Source organism: Crocodylus porosus, unplaced genomic scaffold, assembly GCF_001723895.1.
Source record: "Crocodylus porosus isolate Cpor-Errol unplaced genomic scaffold, CroPor_comp1, whole genome shotgun sequence".
NCBI lineage: Eukaryota > Metazoa > Chordata > Crocodylia > Crocodylidae > Crocodylus > Crocodylus porosus.
The window spans coordinates 42,025,916-42,037,338 of NW_017728931.1; the positions used below are offsets into that span (position 1 = coordinate 42,025,916).

Genomic DNA, 11,423 nt, shown 5'->3' on the forward strand with positions numbered 1-11,423 from the left:
GGGGCTGCGGGCGGTTGGGGAGCGCGGGTGATGTGGGTGGGCTCCATGGGCCTCGTGACGCGGGGAGGGCGGAGGGGTCTTTTCCATGGCGCCCGCCGGGGGCTGCCACGCACCCAGGGCCCTGCCACGGGGGCAGTCCCGGGGGGCAGGCGGGCGTCAGGCCGTGCTCACTGTCTGCCTCAGGTTGTGGGGCCGGGGTTATCCCCTCGTAGGGTTGTCAGCTCTGACTGAAGCTATTTCGGGGAGATTCCTCCCCCCAGCATGATGTAACGCCCTTAATTGTACTGTTCAAACCCTTCTCAGTATCCATCTCCCGGACTGCTTTTAGTTGTCACCGGGAAATCGATGCCTTTTCCGGTACACTCCTGGCCACTCCGGGAGGGTTGAGCACCAGGGGGGTGCCTGCAGTGCTGCCCTCCACCGAGAAGCCCAGGTTTAGGCACTGCCACTGAAATCCTGCTTCATTTTGGCCCCTTTAGGGCTTCCTTCATCTGTTCATTTTTAGATGTATTTGACCGTGTTTTCATGTCAGAAGAGTAGTAGCTACTGAGTAAAAAGGCAACAAGTTCAAATGATGCCTGTTCCCCGGATTGCACAGATTAACTGCACTAGGAACGTGTAGAAAGCTGGGTCAGACATCTTCGCCAATCCTAACTTCAGCTTCTGGAACAAGTTAAAGACAGTAGCTCATCTGAAAAGTGGCTCCCTGCTCCCTGCAGCTGAAGGCTCTGTGGCTTCCACCCCTCGTGTAGACCTGCCAGTTCCCAATTCTGGCCTCTTTTTTCCCTTCTTCTTTATGGGATAGAGAGAAAAAAAGAGAGAGAGACTGCAACCATTTATTGTGCCTCTGCAGGTCACCTTCAAGAAAGGCAGCTGATATGAACAGGCTGGAGGGAAGGTTACCTTAGGTTTTGCAGTGATAGGTGCTATATAAATACCTCCCAGACCTTGCGGTAAACACCGGTTAGGTTTTAAAAAGGGGTTGGAGAAATGTGACCAGTGAGCTGTTATATTTGTGTTTGCTAAAGTTCTAGAAGTCAAGTTTATGCTTCATGGGATAAATTCCTCACAGCAGGGAGGGACCTTCTCTCTTCTGAGTTGCCCAACGGGCAGGATGTGTTTTAAGATGGCTTGCTTTCCTTTAAAGACTTGTTCTTAGTGGCAGGGGAGGGCAGGAGAGGAAGAAAGAGCAAGTTTTCTCATTTGAACAAGGGAAGATGCTCCTTTATTTTGTAAGAGTCTGGTGGCTGCACTGCCACCAATCCTGTCTTGTCAATCCTGAGATCCAGGATGGAAGTGCTGTTACAGAATTTGCACTGTGCAGAAGTAGTCATCCCTGTGTTTTCCCTCCTCTTCTGCTTTGCCCATGCTAGAAACTTTATCATTTTTAAAAAGCATTAGGAAAAGTGTAGGCTTCCTTGCTTTAATGCAGTTAGTAGCTGTGGCAAGGTTAATTGCAAATGCGCATCTGTCTTGAGCATGCTCAGAAAGAAGGCGTCTACTGTGGAACTCAGTTTCATGCAACCTCTTCAAAAACATAGGAAGAGTGGGCGGACCCGTGGACTAACCATCACCAGGGGGCTTTTCAACAAACAGTCCATTTCCTGCCCTGGGGATCTCAGTTGATTTAAGAAGCAGTTCAGCACCAGGAATTTAGAAAAGCAAGTGGGAAACTGGATGGCAAGGTGTTCTCCAAACTGAACTTGAGGCAATGTGTTGTCTTCTTGGAGGCTTGTTGAATGAGTAAAGCACAGTAAGGATGTCTGCAAACACAAAGAGAGGATTTCTGTGTTTCTCGACTCTGATAAACTACGCGAATGCAGAATGTTTGGGTCTAGATTAGAGGCAGAGAATTATTTGGGCTGGAGGGCCATTCAGGGAGTTTTGGTCAGCTGTTGGAGGGGTGGGGGTGCTGACCCAGTGCAACGGAGGGTGGGGCATAGCTGCAATCTGCTCCCCACATGCATCTTCCTGTGGAACTGGCACCTGTCGCAAGAATGTGCAGGGAGCAGATTGTGGCTCTACCCTGGGCCCTGACCGTGTACTGTCACCATCTCATAATCCTGGCCTGGCCTGTCAGTCCCCCTCGGACACTACTCTCCGCCCATCCATCTGGCCCAGCATGCCCTGCCTGTGGGGGTCCTGGGTTGGTCTCTGTGGAGACCCTGCACACCTGCTTCACTTGGTGCCTCTGGTGAGTGTTGGGTGGATGAGCTGGGGTGCTTGGGCATCAGAGCTGGGTGCAGCAGTGGCAGTGACACTGGCAGTGGCAGCCAGAAAGCCGCTGCCACCGGAGCTCTGGGAAAGAGTCTGGGTGCTGTTCCACGCCAGCCCCATTGTGTGCCCCAGGTGGTGGGACCAGCTGAACATGCCATGGCTCAGGCTGCCCTCCATGCCTGGGCCAGGTGGGGCCAAGGGACCTGCCGCGGGCCGAATAAAATCCCTTGGCAGGCTGGATCCAGTTGGCAGGCTGTATTTTGCTCACCCCTGGCAGGCTGTTTTAAAATGCAGCTCACACTGCATGGTTCTCTAATTTGACTTGACTGGTCAGTGTGGAAATTACCACAGCATAAGTTTATCTCCCCACCACCCAATCCTGTCTCAACAGTGTGTGCAGGTTGCAATGTATTTGCCCTTCTAACTTTCATAAAATGAGCTTGCAAAAAAAAGAAAAAAAAAAGCTGTCCCAAAAATCACTTTGTTACTGAGGTACTGCTATCGACGATGAAATTATCGAGCAGAAATTGATGATGTAACATTCAGTAGGCTCTAGGGTATCCCAGGATATAAACCATGCACTCATTTTCTTTCATAGGTAGCAGTAATTTTAGCACAAGTATTTTTCTTTAAGTACCCACTTTGAAGATGAGAATAGATTAATTTTACGTAAAATTGGCAGGAACCTCTCAAGTCTGTTCCATTCAACTTAATTTGTAGCAACGACTGTACTGTTCCTCTGTGGTTTCTCTCATCTAGATTAGAACCTTTAAATAAAGGTTTCTACTCTGTGACTTCATCTTCTTGTTCATATAGGTATTTGGTGTCAGTGCTCTTCATATGGGGACACTGAAAGGCAAAGAAATGGTTCACCTGGTATTGTACAGGGACATGACCTGGAGTTTTCCGACAGTCCGTCTTTAACCAAGCTTAGGTGCTTGACTACTAGCACTTTGGCTTTTAAATTGGTGGTTCTCAACCTTTTTGAGACTTGAGGCACCCCTTAGAAAATGCCAGCTCTTAGTTTTCACTCTTTTTTTGACAACACAAAAATTTGTCTAATATATTTCTGTAGCAAAGAACTCAGACCACAGTTATGAATTTCTGTTTGCAATCTCTGGGTTTATCTTGTGATTATGCTTGCAAACCTAGCAATGCTAACATTGTATGTCACCCTTGAAAGAACCTTGAGGCACCCCAGGGTGCCCTGGCACCCTGGTTGAGAATCACCACTCTAACCTAACCTCACTTTCCAGCTACTTGCTGAACAGTTTTTTGAGATGTTGTTTATATTTTGAGATTTCTTTAAAGATAGTATTTTTTTTCTTTTCTTTTTTAAGTGAGAACCGAGATGACTTAAGCTACCGTCCAGCCCCTGAGGCCAAGGGCAGGAGCGGGAAGGGAGGCCAGAAGGATGGCTATGCCTGGGAGCTTACGGAGGCAGCCTGGAAACAGGGCCCTTGCGTCCATTTGCACTCATCATCACATTGCTGTGTTCCTGCTTACCTTTTTCAGGTAGGTCAGCTGCTCCTGGATCTCTGTGGTGTTTGTTCACTCGTGTGAGTTGGGGGTAGTGGACATATGGAGAGGAGGAAAAGGAGGGTAATGAGAATGCCTTGTACTAAATTCTTTACAAGCAAAGAAGCAAGACTGTAGAGATTGTGATGTCAGAGCTTCTGTTTTGTTGAGCTAACCAAATGCGCAGGCACATAGTACCTGGTGTTGGATGTTGCTGTGAGCAGTACTCCTGATGACGGAATGTCTGAACTGCATTTTCTGCTGCATACAGACTTCTGTTGCAAAATACCAGAAACCAGAAGTTGTTGAAGAACCAGTGTGGTGAGCAGCTTCCCAAAACTGGCATAAAGTAATGTCCAGATCCCACTACTGGGAAGAGCTCTAATGAGTGGTCTACCCAGCAAGAGCACTGTATGACTGCTAGGAGCTCTCTTCCCTTCTATATTCTTCAGCCAGTTTTCTAGGCAGAGGAAGAGTATAACCGGTGGATGTTTTACAGAAATGTGATGCTGATGACATTCACTCCTGGGCCTGGTATTCCTTCCTCATAAACAAAATTTAGGGTGTCCTGCAGTATATTAGGCGACTTCTTTCCCCCGTCTCCTTAATTTCCCTAAGCAATTAGAGCTTCATTTTTGTCTGGCCCTATGAAGGACTGTCTGTTGAATCTTGAGCCATTTTCCCTTTTTTGTTCCAGTGATGGGCTGACAGTCTCTTTGTTTTCTTTCCCTTTGATAGTTACTCCCTGCTCCATGCTTCCAGAAAGACTTTCAGCAATGTCAAGGTCAGCATTTCTAGCCAGTGGACCCCTACTTTCCTCAACAGCACTGCCATGGAACTCCAGCCATATGAGGTAAGGACAGGCAACTCTCTCTGTCCACCAGGGGTGCCTTTGACTACAATGTTTGAAGCCTCAGGTGACTGACCACAGTTGTCCTCAACCTATAGACTGTGGGTCATCATTGGTTAGCAGAGTCTTTCCCAGTGGGCCATTAAAGGAACTTTCTGAGAAGTGACAGTTAAAATGTTAGAATGGGGGTGGTGTGTCTAGAGGAAAAATTTGTACTGTAGCCAGTAGAATGAAAACAGGAAAAACCAGTGTCTGTGGCACTGGGAGTTGCACCTCAGTCTGCTTGATATGTTGCATCCGAGCTTTGGTGGTGTTAGTGGTGGGATTTTTCTTTTTTAGGCTGGCCAGCACTGGAGGGGAAGACGAACTGTCCCAAGATCCAACCTGTTTAACGTAGCAGCCATAATATTCTTTAGTTGTGTGACTAAACCTAGGCGCACACAGTTGTCCTGCTTTTTCAAAAGTGCTGAACAAACAGCAGTTCCCAATGTCTTTTTTTATAGTAAAATCAGTGTGTGTTTCAACAGTATTTGGACGTAGTAAATATACTGCACTTGGCTGCTTCCCTGTGCAAATGCTTATTTTTCCTCCCATGCTTATGTGCATCTCCCATTAATTTGAAACACTAGCAGAGAAAGATCCTTTTTGTGTTAGGAACACAGGATTGCCATGCTGTATTGGCCTGTCTCCGACTGTGGCTAGCTCTAAATGCTTCAGGATGATAATACAGGGAGCCACACATTAATAACTTGTCCGCAGGGAAGTATTTTTTCCTAAATCCATTGGTGAAAGAGTGGCGTCTTCCAGACCTCTTATTCTTGCTATTGGTAACTCGGACTGGCCTTGTTATTTATAGAAATAGCCAGTCCTTTGAATGCTTGCCAAAAGGAGAAGTGCTGATACTTTTGTGTTTATAATGATTATAAATGGTAAACTTCTGATCTATTTACAGCTCTCTGGCTTACATATTTTTACACATATATAAATGTATTTATTTACATATGTTTATAAAGAGACTAGCGTACATTGGTAGCTGTGAAACAAAGTAGAGTGATATAATATTGTAACTATTAATTAGAATTGAACCACTTTATTTATATGCTTAACTTTCTTTGAGAGGAGATAATACAATTATTGTGGTAGCAAAATAACATAGATCAGTGGCTTGAGGACTGCTTTGCTGATCAGATCACAGTTCATGTTCACAATTGCTCACAGATCACTATGCACCCTTCTCACACTTTTAGTTGAGAAATAAGGGGTGACCCTGTGCAATGCGTGGCCAGGCTGCTTGGTTATGGTCTTTTGAACTGCCTGCCATGGTTTGGGGATTTACTGATCTAGAGGCTTCTAGTGACCTCTAGTGGCAATAATTAGAGGTCTTTAGCCTTTTTTTTAGGCATGTCAGGGTATATTACATTTTTGAAAAACCTAATGAAATAGAATTGTTGGTAAGCTATAGCCTGGATAGATTTCATAAGCAGAGTAAGGGTAGGTATAACAAGTACTTGGCTGGAAAGACTCCATGTGCTGACCTGGCTAAAGGCAAAGAGATGGGAAATGCATCTGTTGTCATTACAGAGCAAATAAAGCGCCTGTCACAAATCAGGCCTGATTGTGTATACACATTAAAAAAGAAAAGGTGCCCAGAAAGAGTTTGACAGAAGCAAAAGTGCAGTTGATAAAGTGGAGTAAATGCCTCCTAGCACAGGAAATCCTACCCTTAAGCATTAGTTAGTTTTTCTGATAAACTCTTTTTTTATCCTCCCAATCCATCCTGAAAGCTAACTGTTTTCAGCTTGTGGTCTATCACTGATGTAAGCTTTGGGATTACCACTTTCCTTCCTGCGTCAGATCGCACTGAAAATAAAATTAAATCCCCGTTTAAACACAAGCTAGCAATAAAGTCAGTCATTGAAATGCTTTGTCAATAGCACTTTCCCAAGAACAATAGCACTTTCCCTTTGCTTTTTTTTTGTTTGTCTTTCCTCCATAGTTGTGGCCTGTCACTTATCAGGTTACTTGTTTAATTTTTAGATTGAAAGTTCCAGGAGAGATTGTATGCAAGGGAGCCTGTACTTCTGTGGCATGTTTCTCATTCCTGGCTGCTTCTCATGGGTTTTGGAAGGTAGTTGAGGTACTTAGAAGAAGGCATTGAGAGCTTTTTGCAATAGATCAAAGATAGTTTTGATTCAATCAGTCATGAAAATATTTTAACAGATAGGCTTTTGTATGTTTTGTATGTGAAGCAGATGAAATTGTATTGCTTAAGAACAAAGTAAAACCAGGCTCTACAGAGATTCATGATGTGACCTGTTTCTTTTTTAGCTTTGGAACAGTAGCCATTTATTTTCTACTGCGGAAGAAGCCACTCTCTTCTTGGGGACTTTGGACACTATCTTTCTCTTTTCTTATGCTGTGGTGAGTAAAATATACTGGGGTGGAAATGGTGGGGGATGGTCACCTACTAATTTTTTTTTGTTCAGGTAAAAGAGGAGAGGAGGAGAAGATCTGCTGTCTAGGTGTGGCTGATACTAATGATGTTAGAGTAGGGATTGGCTATCTACAACCCAGGGGCTGGATTCAGTCCAAAGGGCTTCTTTACTTGTGCTCCAGGGAGTGGCAGGGGTGGGGAGGCTCTATAATTAGAGTAGCTCTGAGAGCCAATTGAAAGTGCCCTCAGTGTCTTGTGAATTCAGTTTCCTGTGCTCTAAAATGGCAGCAGGGTGCTTTAACTGAAGCTCATTTGAGGAGCTTTAGTTAAAGTGGCCCACTGCCAATTTGGAACGCAGGGATGCTGAATACACAAGATGCAGAGTTTGCTGGAGCATGCTAATTGGTACACTCCCACCGACTTCACTGATCGAATATGCTTCAACATGCTGTAATTACAGTGTGTTGGAGCAGCAGTCTCACACGTCAGCAGGTACCCTAAGTGATATTTATTCAGCCCATGAAGTTGGGGTTTCAATGGCAATTTGGCAGGGCAGACTTGGCAGAACAGGTGACAATTTGGTGGCAGAGGGAAGTGGTGGCCTCCCTTAGGACCGAGCTACCTTAATTGGGCCTTCCCTCCAGAAAGGTTTTTACATGGAATTTTGGGGTGGTTCTAGTCCCCTCAAGCCTCCCACCCCAGCGCTGCTCGTGCTCTGGGCACTACTCTGCTGCCTTTCCCTCACGTGGCCTGGCTGCCAAGGGAAAGGCAGCAGAGCAGAGTGCCCTGAACAGGGGCGGTGCTGGTGGAGTTTGGGGGGGCTAGAGCCACCTCAAAATTCCCCACCTTTGCCCTGCACACAAATTGGGGGGGCACATGCCCCCCCATGCCTCCCTCAGGGGTGTGCGCGTAGTGGCGTGGAGCTGCTTCCCCTCCACACCCCCTAGATGAACTGCCCTCCTGGGGTATGGGCAGCTGGTGTGCCTCCTGAGTCGGGGCAGGCACTTGCCCCCTCCAGCATACAGTCAGTGACCAGGGTGGGAGGGTCCCACCGTGGGTAATCTCTCTGATTGGGGGAGTGTGGTTGTTACAGACTTCCACTTCCAGGTGAGTGTGATCGGCCGCAGGGGGACCACTTCTCCTGGCACCCCTTTTCCCCAGCCAGCACTCAGGGGGTGGGGCGGCACCAGCGCTGTTGCCTGCCTCCCTTGCCCAGGAACGCTGGCTCTCAGGGTGTATGTGCACCCCCTATGCATTGCCACTGCCCCAGCGTCACATTCACCACCCTGGTTGGGCTGGGCAGCGCCTGCCCCCATCCCAAACCTAGTTCCTGTCCCACATCCTCACCATGGGGACCTTGATCTGTCCCCCCACTCCCCCATGCCCCTTCCCTCTCCTACTCCCCTTCCCCCCACACAGACTTAGCAGCCAAATGCTGCTTTCCAAGTTGCCGGGCTGCATTCCTGGCTGCGTACGTGCTGCAGCTGCGCACATGCGTGCGGCATTTATCGTGACATTATCGGACATGGCAAAAAAAGTCGATGGCTGATCATGTTTATTTTCCTTGTATTGGTGCCAGTCCGATATGCAGCCAATGCATTGGTGCATCTCTACTTAACAACATTCCTTTGTCACATTTCTAAAGTTGGACAGATATCTTTAGGGTTGGAGTGTCATTGCAGTTGTGATGTTCTAGGATGTTTGCAAGAGGCAAGGGCTTTTTGTGCTATCATGTTTTGGGCCAACCGTGTAGGTAAAATAGATGTTGGATAAGCTTTTGAGCCCAGAAAGTCCTTGGCTCTTGCAAATATGCCTGCCTTGAATTACCAGTAACATCCTGAATTAGAGCTGAACTTTCAGAAATCTTAGTTTTCACTGTTTCGGACACCAAAACCAGATTAACAGCTTTACTTTAGTTCATAATTTGATCAGTGTCACTTCCTAGCTGTCTTGAATTAGTTCAGTGTGGCTGAATTTGGGTTGTAGACGTTCAAGGGGGTTCTCTGTCAGTTGTTTCTCTTGACAGTAGGTTAGATTTATAAAAGTTTTCTTGTTTCAGGGTTGAAGCTTGATTTCCCAGCATTCCTTTAACTCTTAAGGAAACACTTTAATACAAGTATAAATTTTGACTTTCACCTGCTCATTTGTGTTCTTAGGGTCTCTTTGTCAGTGGCATAGTTGGAGATCGCCTGAACTTACGCTGGGTTTTGTCTTTTGGCATGTGCTCCTCTGCACTGGTGGTAAGTTGGAAAATGCCTCTCTCCAGTCAGAACTTCATTAATGTGAAACTCATATTTTTGGTTAGAATAGAATGACATTATTTCTGTGTCTTTAAACCTAAAGGTCTGAATATTTTTGACACCATGAATTTTTGTGTGAAATCCCTGAGGGTCTCTGGCCTAGGCTTAGTTTGTGTTGGCCATGAACAGACATGCTGTTTGTAGGACTCCAAGTGTCTTTGAAGTGTTCCAGGTAGTTGTAGCAGGTTTTTGTAGCTGAAGAAGCACTTCAAGAATCATCCTTATAAAAGAGAATGACTTTGAAGTGGTTCCTTGAAAGGTATGCATCCTCCAGTGGAGTGTAATTGGGGGTTGCATGATCACTTGTCATTCTGCAGTGCTTTGGTACCCTCACATTCTGAACAGAGGGCTAAGATCAAGAAAGTCAGTGAACATTTTCATGTGTGCTTGGCTATTGCTGGGAACTTGTGAAGACCTTGGCTGGAGAGCACCAACACTGCATGCCTTTGTGGCCATTTTGAAGTCCTCCATGGTGTAGCCTCCAGACTTCTGCCCAGTGCTGAAGCGCTCCAACTTGGATCGGGATTTGGCACATTTAAAATGCATGTCTGTCCATTATGGAGCTGCTGCTTTCAAAGCTGCAGCAGCTGGGGTTTGGGAACAGACACAACTGTGAGCAGGAGCTCTCTACTGTTGAGTTGCATCAGCATATGAGGATTTGCTGTTATAGCTATGTTAGCTGTGAAGTGTAATCATTTCATGCCCCTAGCCAACATAGGTGTGTCAACAGAACTTTATGTTGGTAAGATTAAAGACTTCAGGAGTTGCTTGAGTTTTTGAGGGACAAATCTGGGCCTGCGCTCTTCATTCTGTGCATCCTGAATGTTTTCCAAGTCTCTATGTAACTTTAAATGCTTGACACTATAAATGTATGCTTTCCAAGCATCTTATTCAATGTTTTTAGGAAATGGTAACTAATAAACTGGTATTAAAGTATCTTTTTTTTTCAGATGGAGGGGTGTGTGTGTGTAAAAATATTTAAAAGGGAATATTTGTAAAGAATGGATGACTAGTTTAGTCTCAAGTTTCCATGCATATGTAGTGAATGAATTTTATGTTGTCAAGATGTATTATTCAAAATATGCATTATGCCTCAGATTCATCCCAATACCTGGGAGACCAATTGCAGATTTATATATGTATATATAATATTAATTCCTAGTGTTTTAATAATTTGACATCCAACTCTACTCTTTGCTGTTGAGCATTTGTGAAGGAAAGAATAGAAGTACTGTTGGAAGGGGTTGTGTTTTTTTGCAAGTTTTTTGTGAGAGACATAGCAAGGTTTATGCATTGGTTAAGTAGAAATTGCTAAAGCTAATGTATTAAAATATTGCTACAAATCTCTTGTACATCTTGTTTTGTGAATAACCTGCAGCCATAACTCTTTGGGTTGTAATCTTGTGACTAAGCTAGGTTCAGCACTGGACGGAGGTGCTTGGGGTGCTTCAGAAAGTACTATTGGAGATGCAGGAGGTGGCGCTGTTGCCTCTAAATCTAATTTGAGGCACTGTGTCCCGTTTTTTTTCTTTAATTTCCTCTCTTTCTCAGGGTTCAGGTAGGATTGGTTAGCCTTGATAGCTCCTATGCATCACAATCTAGTGGCAGCAACAGTTTTTTCTCCTCTTCCTTTCCCCTTCCACAGGTATTTTTGTTCGGTACTGTCACAGAATGGCTGCACTTCTACAACAAGTGGTTCTACTGCTGCTTATGGGTCCTGAATGGCTTATTGCAGTCCACCGGTTGGCCCTGCGTTGTTGCTGTCATGGGAAACTGGTTTGGAAAAGCTGGGTACGTCATATTTCTCCTGTCACTGGGTTAATCTTTACAGTTTTGATTGAAATTCCTAAACAGAAAATCTTTTTACAAATCAAGTTAGGGTTGCTAAGTGATAGTATTCTTATGCATGCAGCACCCAGGCAATAAAAAGCACATAGAAGAATGTGGCACTGGTCAGGCCGCAATTGGAGTACTGCCTCCAGTTCTGGGCGCCGCACTTCAAGAGGGACTTCAAAAAAGCTTTTGATCTGGTATCCCATGATCACCTCTTGGCCAAACCGGCCAGTTGTGGCCTTGGCTCCACCATGATCCGCTGGCTGGGAAA

At 45.5% G+C, this 11,423-nt stretch overlaps 1 protein-coding gene across 1 annotated transcript in view; it reads left to right on the forward strand.

Annotated features, from left to right (window-relative positions):
- SLC37A3 (solute carrier family 37 member 3) overlaps window positions 1–11,423 on the forward strand; it is a 36,860-nt gene that overhangs the window by 258 nt on the left and 25,179 nt on the right. Inside the window, exons 2-6 of the mRNA XM_019544704.1 lie at window positions 3,558–3,732; window positions 4,474–4,588; window positions 6,914–7,006; window positions 9,176–9,259; window positions 10,965–11,110. Of these exons, the coding sequence (XP_019400249.1) occupies window positions 3,632–3,732; window positions 4,474–4,588; window positions 6,914–7,006; window positions 9,176–9,259; window positions 10,965–11,110 (539 nt within the window). The 5' untranslated portion in view covers window positions 3,558–3,631. The remainder of the gene's footprint in view (window positions 1–3,557; window positions 3,733–4,473; window positions 4,589–6,913; window positions 7,007–9,175; window positions 9,260–10,964; window positions 11,111–11,423) is intronic.